Here is a 13,830-nt window from a genome sequence, read left to right on the forward strand (position 1 = left end):
TAGTAGACCTTAAAAGAACATCAATTATATAAAGTTCTTCTTAGGAAGAATTAGGAAGGTGAGTGAGCAATTCAAAAGTACTTAAGGCAAAAATGACACAAGTGTCAGCAATGGGTACAGCCATTTATAAATCACATCCCAAAGCTGGCTTCCCCCAGGGTGCTAGGCAGAGCTTCCCTGACTCTCGGGTCTGCACACCAACTTTAGAACTCCAAACTCAGAGCCTCAGTGTAATACAATGGAAAAGAGCACAGGCTCTGGAGTCACACAGATCTGGGTTCACACTTACTTACTAGTTGTGTGATCTTGGGCAAGTCACTTAACCTCTCTGCGTCTCAGTTTCCTCATCTGTAAAATGGGGATAATACTACTTACTTCACAGGGTTATTATGACGGTTAAATGAGATAATGCAGGCAAAGTACTTAGCATGGTGCCTGAAAAACAATATCTGTTTAACACGTTCCCCTTCCTTCCTTGCATCCATTCTCTGGGCTTCATTCCAAATGTGGGAAGAGGCAGCATGAAACATGGGCATACTCAAAACATTAGGGCCAGAGAGAAGTTAAGGAGCAGCATTGACAGATGGGGTTTCCGGGACAAAGTTCCAGAAAGAACCCTGACAGAGGCCAGATATTATATGTTCTTTTCACAAAATTCCCAAATGTACTCAGACCCACACAGGCTATGTAGTAAGAAATGAAAACATGTTATACACATCAGGTAGGGTTTCTGGGCATAGGCAGATATCTGGACCAAGGATATTAAGTGCTCCTATTTGTTTACAGAAACCTAAGAAGCTATCCCCTAAAGTTAAAACCAACAAAATCAGAAAGAACTGAAGATGATGAAGCCCACCAGTCCTTTCCCTCAGTACTCATGGTCCTTGGCCCTTCTACAGCAGTTAACCATGGGCTCTCTCTTCTTTTCTAAAACTCTCGCTGCCTTGGCTCCCATACATCACATTGCCTAGGCTCTTAAATTCTCTTTCACCAGCTCCTCTTCTCTCTCTTGCTCCCACTCCAGCTTACCACCAAAATCCCCCAAATCCTGTCCTGTGCCCTCTTCCTTTCTTTTTGAATCCTTCCTCCCAAATCAGCAACATCAACCACTTGAACAGTTTCAACTGTGAGAATCTCCAAGATGAGCCCTCTCCTCTGAGGTTCCAGACCTGCATTTCTAATTAGCACCAGATTCCTCCAGCTGAATGTCCTGTTGGAATCTCAAATTCAATATGCACACAGGAAACCCTTCAACTTCTTCCTTCTTAAACTATTCTCCAAAGTTCCAACTTTCTCAAATGATGTTAAAAGTTTCTGATCAGTCCTCCATCAACCTTCCCAGTCTTATCCTCCCACTAGCATCTGACCTTCAAACTAGGGAATCCCTCATTCCCCAAACCTGCCCCATGCCTTCCTAACTCCATCTGGAAACAGATAACCTCTTTATCTTTAATCGTTCAAGCCCTAGCTATAATGCTGTATCTTTTATGCAGCTTTCTCTGTTCCATTTCTCACCATCCAGCCCCCTACTCCTGCAAAACAGAATGTAATCTCTACGTACCCTGGAGTACCATACTGTTTTGTACTTTCATAGTGCTATCACTTCCTGCCCAGTTTTACAGTTAGTAGCATATCCAGCTGTCTTCCCTCCTACACTAGAAGAAATGTGAAGACATGCATCTTCATGTATCCTCCCTTGTGCACCCACAGGGCCTAGCAGATACAAGCACACCTCACTTTATTGCACCTATGTAAGGCACACAGGCACACCTCACTTTATTGCACAGTATGTACATGTCGTGTTTTTTTACAAAGTGAAGATTTGTGGCAACCTTAAGTCAAGCAAGTCTATCGGTGCCATTTTTCCACAGTGTGTGTTCACTTTATGTGTGTGTCACATTTTGGTAACACTTATAATACTTCAAACTTTTCATCATTATTATGTCTGTTATGATGATCTGTGATCAGTGATATGTTACTATTTTAAGTGTTTTGGGGTACCATGAACATATAAGGTCATTTAAGACAGCAAACTTAATAAATGTTGTCTATATTCTGACTGTTCCACCAAATGGCTGTTGCCCCATCTCTCCTTGGGCCTTCCTATTCCCTGAGACAAAACAATATTGAAAGTAGGCCAATTAATAACAATACAACGGCCTCTAAGTGTTCAAGTAAAAGGAAGAGTCATGTATCTCTCATTTAAAATCAAAACCTTTAAATGATTAAGCTTAGTGAGGAAGGCATTTCGAAAACAGATAGGCTAAAAGCTGGGCCCTTTGTACCAAACAGCTAGCCAAGTTATGAATGCAAAGGAAAACTTCTTGAATGAAATTAAAAGTGCTACTCTAGTGAACACATGAATGATAAGAAAGTGAGACAGCATATTGCTGATATGGAGAAAGCGTTAGTGGTCTGGATAGAAGTCCAAACCAGCCACAACCTTCTCTTAAGCCAAAACCTAATGCACAGCAAGTCTCTAACTCCCTTCATTTCCATGAAGGCTGAGAGAGATGAGGAAGCTGCAGAGGAAAAATTGGAAGCTAGCAGTTGTTGGTTCATGAGGTTTAAGGAAAGAAGCCATCTTCGTAACATAAAAGGGCAACATGAAGCAGCACGTGCTGATGTAGTGCTGCAAGTTATTCAAAATATCTAGCTAAGATCATTGATGAAGGTGGCTAATCAAAGCAATAGATTTTCAATGTAGATGAAACAGCCTTGGAATAGATAGATCTAATAGAAGAAGATGATATCTAGGACTTTCAAGGCTAGAGAGGAAAAGTCAATGCCTGGCTTCAAAAGCTTCAAAGGACAAGCTGACTCTCTTGTTACGGGTAACAGAGCTGTTACAGGCTATATGAGCTGATGCTCATTTGCCATAATGAAAATCCTAGGGCCCTTAAGAATTATGCTAAATCTACTCTGCCTGTGCTCTATAAATGGAACAGCAAGGTCTGGATGACAGCACATCTGTTTAAGCATAGTTTACTGAGTATTTTAAGCCCACTATTGAGATCTACTACTCAGAAAAAAAGATTCCTTTCAAAATATTACTGCTCATTCACAATGCACCTAGTTACCCAAGAGTTCTGATGGAGATGTACAAGGAGATTAAAGCTGTTTTTGTTGTGCCTGCTAACACAACATCCATTCTGCAACCCATGGATCAAGGAATAATTTTGATTTTGAAGTCTTACTGTTTAAAAAATACATTTTGCAAGGCTACAGCTGCCATAGTGATCAGGCAAAACAAATTGAAAACCTTGTAGAAAGCATTCACCATTCTAGATGCCATTAAGAACATTCGTGATTCAGGGGAGAGGTCAAAGTATCAACCTTAACAAGAGTTTGGAAGTTGATTCCAACCCTTACAGATAACTCTGGGGGAGTTCAAGACATCAGTGGAGGAAGTAACTGCAGATGTGGTGGAAATAGGAAGAGAACTAGAATTAGAAGTAGGGCCTGAAGATGTGACTGAATTACTGCAGTCTCACGATAAAAAATAAATAAGGAGTTGCTTCATATCAATGAGCAAAGAAAGTGGTTTCTTGAGATGGAATCTACTCCTAGTGAAGATGCTATGAACAATGTTGAAATGACAACCAATAATTTAGAATATTACATAAACTTAGTTGATAAAGCAGCAGCAGAGTTTAACTGAATTGATTCCAATTTTGAATGAAGTTCTCATGTGGGTGAAAATGCTGTCAAATAGCATTGCATGGTACAGAGAAATCTTTCATGAAAGGAAGAGTCAATCAATGTGGCAAACTTTATTGTTGTCTTATTTTAAGAAACTGCCACATCAACCACCACCCTCATCAGTCAGCAGCCATCATCACTGAGGCAGCCTCTGATCACAATGGAATCAAACTAGAAATCAGTAACAGAAGGATTAACAGGAAAATCTCCTAACACTTGGAAACTAAACAACATACTTTTTTCTTTTGTTTTTTTGTGTTTTTTTGTTTGTTTTTGAATAACACACTCTCTTTTCTGAGATAGAGTTTCACTCTTTCACCCGGGCTGGAGTGAAGTGGCGCGATTTTGGATCCCTGCAACCTCCGCCTGTTCAAACGATTCTCCTGCCTCAGCCTCCTGAGAAGCTGGAATTACAGGGATGAGCCACCACACCCGGCTGATTTTTGTGTTTTTAGTAGAGAACGGGTTTTGCCATGTTGGCCAGGCTGGTCTCGAATTCCTAACCTCAGGTGATCCACCCTTCTTGGCCTCCCAAAGTGCTGAGATTACAGGCGTGAGCTACTGCGCCCGGCCTGAATAACACACTTCTAAGTAACTCATGCATCAAACAGAAAGTCTCAAGGGAAATTAAAAAAATACATTGAACTGAATGAAAATGAAAATACAGCATCTCAGAATTTGTGGGACACAAAGCTGTGCTGAGAGGGAAATATGTAGCATTAAATGAATTTATTAAAAAAGGAAAAAGTCTCAAATCAGTAATCTAAGATCCCACCTCAAGAATCTAAAACAAAAAGAGCAAAATAAGCTTAAAGCAAGCAGAGAGAAGGAAATGATAAAGATAAAGGCAGAAGTGAAACGGCCAAACCAGAAAAGAGCAAAAAACCTCCTTAAGAAAAATGAAAAAGCCCAAGGAAGGAAAAACAAAAGAGAATGGTCATGAGATTCATTTGGGGATTACTTAGAGCTGTTAAGCAGATGAAAATAAATCAAGTAGTTGCTTTGGCTTCTTCTCTGGAAAGAATGCAGATGACCAGGCATGAATAGGAACCATCACCCCAGTACCCTGCTGTGAAAGAAGTCACATCACTGAGTTCTTAAGTACAAGCATAAATGTAATTATTTTTTTTTTTCACATTTTAGGCTAAAGTATGAGGTAAAAAGCAAAAGTCCTCTGAAAGTCAAAATGTCTTATCGAAATGTTTGAAATATTGGCAATGAAATTTCCTACCGCTATTTAACAGGATAACCTAAAAGATGAACAGGTGTCTATTAACTTAAGGCTCTGAAGGAAAGCCACGATCAAGCTAAAATTATGCAATTTTACACATGATATCAATATTGGTTGTTTCATATAATTCTGGATCTCTCCCCAAACCACCAACAATACTGGATATAGGTTTTGTCAAAAAGGCTTTCTTACCTCATAGAAGAAGGGATGTCCAGCCATATCAAAGATGTTAACTTTGATTTCTCTGTCTCTGACGTGTACCCTGAAATGTTCAAATGGAAACAATCTGAAAGAAAGTCATGGTTTCTCCATTTACCTTAATATCATTTATAAATTTCAAAAGGATATGTGTGTGCAATTTAAGAAGCTTTCTTAGTGCCTCTTCTTCATTCCAGATCATCTTTACAATAGCAGTCAGCAACCTGACAGATGATCCTGCCTTCTTATCCCAAGAACACTGAACCCACATGGAGTAGGCATTCTCAATTACTTTACTTTCACCTTCACTTCTAGAAACTTTGGTCCACAGCTCCCAACCAACAAAGGGTAGCTATTACTATGGTATTAAGAAAAATTGATTTGGGATAAGTAAGAGCAAGATGAAGGAAAATGAAAAGTTTTATTTCACTTAGTAAGAGACAGCTTAATTACCACTGGTTATATTTGGTTATCACATAGTAGAATAACAAAGATGTATATTAATGATGTCTGTTTAATTTTCTTGTGATCTTTATTTGAGCAAGAGCAATAGTGAATTTGTTTTCAGATATTTGGAAATAAAGAATAAAACCAAAGAGGAAACAATAACCATTCATATTAGGATTAACTACTGTTAACATCATAGCATATTTGTTTCTAGTCTTTTTTTTTTTATGAAAAATCACCATTAGAAAATGATAAAGGAACATTAGAAATAATTCAAACACTAGGCTGGGGGCGGTGGCTCACGTCTGTAATCCCAGCACCATGGGAGGCCGCGACGGGTGGATCACGAGGTCAGGAGATCGAGACCATCCTGGCTAACACGGTGAAACCCCGTCCTTACTAAAAAAATTTAAAAAATTAGCCAGGCGTGGTGGTGGGCGCCTGTAGTCCCAGCTACTCGGGAGGCTGAGGCAGGAGAATGGCATGAACCCAGGAGGTGGAGCTTGCGGTGAGCCGAGATCACACCACTGCACTCCAACCTGGGCGACTGAGTGAGACTCCGTCTCAAAAAAAAAAAAAAAAAAAGAAAAAGAAATAATTCAAACACTAAAGAAAAACACAAAGATGAATGTTTAAAAGTTATTCCAGGCCAACAGGTAGAGCGGGAGAGAGATATAGTAAAATGACCTATCTATATTCCCTATGATTCCAGCCATCTCTGAGGCCCAGCTGAATCCTTGTTGCTAGATTATGTGAACTGATTAATATCCATTTTCTTTTATTTTGCTTAAGTTGGTTTGAAATAGGTTTCTGTCAATTATATCCTCCTGACTCATCATGGGACAAACATCTCTTCCAAAAAAATTTCTGCCAGAAACAAAATAGTCTGTTGAATATACCACGGTCCTTTGGCATAATATGGTAATTCTCACATCTTAGATAAATAAACTAGCTACTTATATGAATTCAGAACAAAACTATCTTAAATAGGATGTCCTACTATATAACTGATGAAATCCTATGCTTTCAAGCAGGAAAGAGGAAAAGAAAACTAGAAAGAAAGGTAAATTTCAGGCTGGATGCAGTGGCTCACACCTGTAATCCCAGCACTTTGGGAGGCCAAGGCAGACGGATCACGAGGTCAGGAGTTTGAGACCAGCCTGGCCAACATGGTGAAACCCTGTCTCTACTAAGAATACAAAAATTAGCTGGGTGTGGTGACACGCGCCTGTAATCCCAGCTACTTGGGAGGCTGAGGCAGGAGAATCACTTAAACCTGGGAGGCAGAAGTTGCAGCAAGCTGAGGTTGCAGTGAGCCAAGATCGCACCACTGCACTCCAGCCTGAGCGACAAGAGCGAAACTCTGTCTCAGGGAAAAAAAAAACCAAAGAATGTGAATTTCATTTTTATTTTTATTTATTTTTGAGAAGGAGTCTCACCCTGTTGCCCAGGCTGGAGTGCAGTGGCGTAATCTTGGCTCACTGCAACCTCTGCCTCCTGGGTTCAAGTGATTCTCCCACCTCAGTCTCCCAAGTAGTTGGGATTATAGGCAACTGCCACCACGTCTGGCTAATTTTTGTATTTTTAGTAGAGACGGGGTTTCACCATGTTGGCCAGGCTGGTCTCAAACTCCTGGCCTCAGGTGATCTGCCTGCCTTGGCCTCCCAAAGTGCTAGGATTACAAGCATGAGCCACTGTGCCAAGCCAGAAATGTGAATTTCAAATGAAGAGCTTCATACATTTCACTGCCAAGAGCTATAATTTTCATTCTTTAAAGAAAATTTGCAGAAATACCCTCTGCTGCTGTCAGTTGAAAAATGGTGCTATAAGAGCATTACACAGAACTGTTGAGTTTTACTTTACCATTTACTGGGGCCACTTTAAAAAGCCATGAAGGTGCCGGGCGCGGTGGCTCAAACCTGTAATCCCAGCACTTTGGGAGGCCGAGGCAGGCGGATCACAAGGTCAGGAGATCGAGACCATCCTGGCTAACACGGTGAAACCCCGTCTCTACTAAAAATACAAAAAATTAGCCGGGTGTGTTGGTGGGCGCCTGTAGTCCCAGCTACTCGGGAGGCTGAGGCAGGAGAATGCCGTGAACCCAGGAGGCGGAGCTTGCAGTGAGCCGAGATCGCGCCACTGCACTCCAGCCTGGGGGACAGAGAAAGACTCCGTCTCAAAAAAAAAAAAAAAAAAAAAAGCCATGAAGGGTATATCTGAACTTGACTCCACTCTTCACCTAATCAACATTCTGCTAGCTATATGTTACAACTTTAGTCTACCTTCTTAAATATTGCCCTCATAGTCTAATCTGGCAAACTTCCTCTTTAGATGTATCTATCTTACCTAACAATAAATATTTGTTGAGTACCTATTAGGTATAAGCATTATGCCAGGCACTTGGAGAACATTTACACTAATAAATTTTCAGGGAGCTTATAATCTAGCAGAAGACATTACACATATACAAATAATAACAATACAAGGCAATTTTTGGTAAGTACCATAAATAGCACAGAGAACTTTAGGATTTCTGTCATTTGCAACCAAAAAGAGTCCTGACCAATAAAGGGCATGTTTAGAAGACCTTACGGGAACAGGAGAATGTTTGTATCTTGGAGAAATTGGCAGGGGTGTTCCAAGTGGACAGGCTGGATAATGGTGCTGAGGTAGAAAGTCTGAGGGTAGCAGTTCAGTGTGGATGGAAAGTAAAGTGTGTAACGGAAAAGACAAAAGGGGGAAGGCCAGAGTGGGGCCAAGATAGTGAACGCCTGAAATTTCATGTTTAGGGAGTATGCTATCTACCCCAGTTCTACTGTATGGCTATTTCCTGCTAATTATATCCAACTCTTCAAACTCAAACCCCTCCTGACTCATCTCCAGATAAATCTCCAATTGGACCCAACTTTACTTTTCCCAATTCATTGTTTTTTTCTTTTTTTGGGATGAAGTCTCACTGTCGCCCAGGCTGGAGTGCAATGGCATGGTCTCAGCTCACTGCAACCTCTGCCTCCCGGGTTCAAGTGATTCTCCTGCCTCAGCATCCTGAGTAGCTGGGACTACAGGCATGTGCCACCACACCTGGCATTTTTCTTAGAGACAGGGTTTCACTGTGTTGGTCAGGCTGGTCTTGAACTCCTGACCTCATGATCCGCCCACCTTGGCCTCCCAAAGTGCTGGGATTACAGGTGTGAGCCACTGCATCTGGCCCATTTTTGCTGGATTCTAATAGCTATGAAGATCATAAACCAACAAAAAAAGTTGTCTGGTAGAAAACATTCCACACAATATTTATAGACTTTTTAGAGAGAATATTTCAAAATGCTCTAAAAACACACCTGCTGGAAGGACCTGCTAATATAAAAACATGTTTCCTGGAAAGTTACACCTGCCATTTAGGCTTTGTGTTGACATGTTAATTGCTGTAGCCTACACCTAACATGAGGCCTGGTGAATGGGATGTGCTCAATACCAATACATGGGCTGAATGAATTACATGATTACTAGATACCTGTAAAGGTCTACTATTCCTATCTTTCCCAACTTACCTTCAAAGTCTCCATTTCAAGATTACCTACACAAGAGCACTGATGCAAATATAGATCATTTTGGAAAGTTCTGAACTTCTGTGTAACTTACAAACCCAGGGAAACAATATACTTACTTTGTGACTCCATAGTCAATTCCAATTGTTGCCAGGTATTTAGACACGAATCTTTTCTCACAGTATCGCTTTATAATACAGCTCTAAAAAGGTAAAAAATACAGGCATTTAGTAAACATATAGTGAGAACACATACAGAATAAGTATATTTCTTCATTATGGTTCCTCTATTCATCACTATGAAAAAGTATTTTCAAAAGACAAAAGTGGCGGGGCACGGTGGCTCACGTCTGTAATCTCAGCACTTTTGGAGGCCAAGGCGGGCGGATCACCTGAGGTCAGGAGTTCAAGATTAGCCTGGCCAACATGGCGAAACCCCGTCTCTACAAAAATACAAAAATCAGCCGGGCATGGTGGCAGGCACCTGTAATCCCAGCTACTCAGGAGGCTGAGGCAGGAGAATTGAGTAAACCTGGGAGGCGGAGGTTGCAGTGAGCTGAGATTGCTGCCATTGCACTCTAGCCTGGGTGGTAAGAGTGAACTCTTATCTAAAAAAAAAAAAAAAAGACAAAACTATAAAATAACTGAAACAAGTATTAAAAGATTTTAAGAAAAATTATTTTTAAATTCTCCCCTTATTACTAAATATGCATGTTTTCAGTTGAGTTCTCAATCCTGTGCTCTTTTCTTTTGAAGATGTCTTCTATTCTTATGATACCACCAAAATATCTGCCTAGCCTTGACCTCACTGCCAAGACCAGATCCACATCTCCAAATATCTTTAGATTAGTTCTTTTTATTATTTATTTATTTATTTATTTATTTTTTGAGCCTAGGAGGAGAGGCTGCAGTGAGCCACGATGGTGCCACTGCACTCCAACCTGGGTGGCAGAGGGAGACCCTGTCTCAAAGAGAGAAAAAAAATTTCCTGTTAAATCAATTGAATTGGGTTTGTCCTACTTGCAGTAAAAAGTACTCACTTCATAGAGCATTGTACATACTTCTAGAGTTTGCTTTTCTCTCTTCACAATAATAAATTATGGTTCCCAAGTTAACTTTAAAATAGCTCTACTCACTTTTTTATGGTTGCACAATAGTCTGTGATATGCAAATATTCCCTCCTTTTCATTGCTTGCTAGTTACTTTGTCATTTGTTTTAATTTGCTGTTTGAGTCAATGATTATTTACTAAGGCATTCCTTAATTTTTAACTTTAAAATGCTTTACCTGTATATCAGCCTATATTTTCCAAATCCTTTAAAGTAAGTATGTGTTACTTTTACAACTAAGGCAAAATAATAAGTTTTTTAAAAAGTTACACTTTAATCTTTTATCCATCTAGAATTTATTTATTTATTATTATTATTATTTTTTTGTAGAGATGGGGTTTCACCATGTTGGCCAGGATGGTCTTGATCTGACCTTGTGAACCGCCCGCCTCGGTCTCCCAAAGTGCTGAGATTACAGGCGTGAACCACCGTGTCCGGCCTAGATTTATTTTTGAGAAAGGACTGTAATAGGAATCCAACCTACTCTCAAATAGTAGATAGTTGTTCCAACAATATTTACTAAATGGTCTCTATTTTCCCATAATTTTACTACATTTGTTGTAAACTGAATTTCCTTATGTATTTGGGTTTATTACTGGACTCTACTCTGTTCCACTGATGTCTCCATATTTCCTTCCCAATACCAATGGGAAAAGTTTGGTAGCTCGAAAAAAATTTTTTTTTAAATTAAACAATCATTTTATTGCTTGAGTACATAGATAAATTTATATGACCAGGACAGAGGCTATAGATTACTCATTTCCAATTGGGAGGGAGGATTTGCTTGGTCTTACAAATATTGAGCCAAAGGGTGACTCTACCTCTCTATCAGAATCAAGACAGAATTTAGCATCCTTATCCTTTCTGTTCATCTCAAGATGCTTTTGAACAATAACTACTTCTTAATTAAATGGTAGAGATCTTCAGGGAGATCAGGTGCAAGTCCCTTCTTGGACTTACGAATTCTTAAGATGCTATTGCCTGTCACAAAACGTACTTGAGCAACACCATGTGAGTCTCTCAAGAACCAAACTTGAAAGGGGAATCATGTTTTAACTTCCAACACCAAACACAAACTGGAGAACGTGATGGTGTCAAGGCTCAGGTATCATGGCATAGTTTCCTATTTGTAAGATGGGGGTCTACTTGTATACATCACAGAAACCAACATGCGAATGCATGCAAAGCTCTCACAGACATCCAAGGAAGGTTTACCCAACACTAAGTAAAATCTTTCTGGTGGAAATTGTGAACGTTGAAAAACCATCATCACAGTGAAAAAAAATTTTTTTTTTCTTTTTAGAGACAGTCTCACTCTGTCGCCCAGGCCGGAGTGCAGTGGCACGATCTGGGCTCACTGCAACCTCCGCCTCCCAGGTTCAAGGCAAATCTCTTGCCTCAGCCTCCTGAGTAGCTGGGACTACAAGCGTGCGCCACCACGCCTGGCTAATTTTTTGTATTTTAGTAGAGATGGAGTTTCACCATGTTGCTCAGGCTCTCGAACTCCTGAGCTCAGGCAATCCGCCTGCCTTGGCCTCCCAAAGTGCTAGAATTACAGGCGTGAGCCACCACGCCCAGCCTGAAAAATATTTTTAAATGGCTGATACAGTTAGTCTTCTTTCACTTCTTTTTTCTTGTTGTTTTCACATTAATTTTTCATAAAGACTTTAGTAGTCTTGCATTATGTTCTGGGAAAAAAAAAACCCTTATTGATGTTTTCACTGGAATTGAATTTCATTTGTAGGTTGAGTAATTCACATCTATACAATATTGCGTAATCCTATCTAAGGAAAAAGTATATCTTTCCATTTGCCTAAGTAATTTATATCCCTTCGTAGAGTTTGAAACTTGTCTTCATATAGGTGCTGCCTATTTCATGTTAAGTTTAAACTTAGGAACTTTATTTTTGTTGTAACTATAAAGGAAAATTGTTTTTCAATTACATATTCCAACTGAATATAATTTGGACACAATAAAGTTATTAATTTGTGGGTATTAATTTTGCTTTATTGAATTTTTATAATGTTTCTAATAGTTTTTCAGTTATTTCTCTTTGGGTTTCCAGGTAAACAATCGCATTATTAGCAAATAATGTTAATTTTACCTTCTCTTTTCTAATATTTTTATATTCTCTTACTCTTGTCTAATTGCACTGGCTAATAAAACTAGAAAAATGTTAAGTAGATGTGGTGACACTAGGCATTCTGAGCTGCTTCTAATGTTGTATCATTAGGCACAGTAAAATTACTTTTTTTTTTTTTTTTAGACGGAGTCTCACTCTGCTGCCCAGGCTGGAGTGCAATGGCGTGATCTCGGCTCACTGCAGCCTCTGCCTCCCCGGCTTAAGCGATTCTCCTGCCTCAGCCTCCCAAGTAGCTGGGATTAAAGGCGTGCACCACCATGTCTGGCTAATTTTGCATTTTTAGTAGAGACATGGTTTCACTATGCTGGTCATGAACTCCTGATCGCAAGTGATCCGCCAGCCTCGGCCTCCCAAAATGCTGGTGTATTACAGGCCTGAGCTACCGTGCCCAGTCCCTAAAGGCTTAAAAAAACAAACAAACAAAAACCTCGTACACAGCTGACGTTCAAAAAAATGTTGACTTTCAGTGAATACTATGCTAGCACATACACACATAAGTAGTACGGGATCATGCTACATAGAAATAAAAAACACTAAGTAAACATTTACTGAGCATCTCCTGGGTGCCAGGCACTGGACTAGGCACTGCCTTAACAGCTCTTCCGGAGTTGATTTTGAACGCATACAACGATGGAAAGAGCACCGCAGTGGGAATGTGAAGACTTAGGTTCTAATCTTTTCTCGGTCACTGATTTGATGACCTTGGGAAGTTCTTAACCAACAGCTTCCAACTGCCCAAAAGGAAAGAATTTGAGTGAAGAGGAGGCCGTCTTGGAATTCATAAGGGAAAAGTCCTCAGGTTACCTCTGGCCTTCCCTCCCCACATTCTAAAGGAGAGTTTATAGCTGATGAACCACAGATGGGGCAGAGAGAAGGGCGGTGGAACTAACAGATATGGGGACACCACCAGAAACAAAACACAACGCAAAACAAAACAGCGCCGGACCCCGGCCATCCCTTGCACCTCCCCTGTGAAACACGTCAACGTCAGTTACGCTCTCTCGTGACGGGAATGCAGAGTCTGGGTTGCCGGGCACCATTTCGCGAACCCCAAATTCTCACACGCACCCCATGCCGTTCCGCCGGCTCCCAGGCCCGGCTGGGGGAACTAAACTTTCATCCTCCACTTCCCGGTCCCGGACGGCCCCCTAGAACGCGGGCAAGGTATCTAGGCCGACGGCCCCTCATGGGGACCCAGGCCTCCTTACTCTTTTGGGGGCACATTCAAGGCTTAGAGGCCATCCCAGACACCATCTCCGGGAGAGTGACGTCGGAGGACGAGGGGCAACGCAAAGGTCAAAAAGGTCGCGGAGTTTCGTTCGCGGAGCCGCACCCCTCGGCGGAGACCCGGGCCTGCTCGGGGGCGGAGAGGAGGCCGGGCCCCAGGCTGTTGAGTGGCCGCCCTTCCAGCCAATGGACACGTCGCCCCGCCACGCTCGGGCCCGCCCCTCCCGGCG

At 41.0% G+C, this 13,830-nt stretch overlaps 1 protein-coding gene across 3 annotated transcripts in view; it reads right to left on the reverse strand.

Annotated features, from left to right (window-relative positions):
* DNAJC27 (DnaJ heat shock protein family (Hsp40) member C27) overlaps positions 1-13,830 on the reverse strand; it is a 28,803-nt gene that overhangs the window by 14,632 nt on the left and 341 nt on the right. For 2 of the 3 annotated variants that reach the window (XR_009209404.1, XM_032172402.2), the window contains exons 2-3: positions 9,243-9,325; positions 5,126-5,195 (exon numbers count right to left, since the gene is read on the reverse strand). Coding sequence is in view for 2 of the 3 variants with exons in the window: in XM_032172402.2 (XP_032028293.1) it covers positions 5,126-5,195; positions 9,243-9,325 (153 nt within the window). In the remaining variant the exon portion in view is untranslated. Of the gene's footprint in view, positions 1-5,125; positions 5,196-9,242; positions 9,326-13,581; positions 13,709-13,830 lie in introns of those variants that run through there. The other variant, XM_032172403.2, reaches the window with a different exon arrangement.

The sequence above is a fragment of the Hylobates moloch genome, unplaced genomic scaffold (genome assembly GCF_009828535.3).
Source record: "Hylobates moloch isolate HMO894 unplaced genomic scaffold, HMol_V3 SCAFFOLD_13, whole genome shotgun sequence".
Taxonomy (NCBI): domain Eukaryota; kingdom Metazoa; phylum Chordata; class Mammalia; order Primates; family Hylobatidae; genus Hylobates; species Hylobates moloch.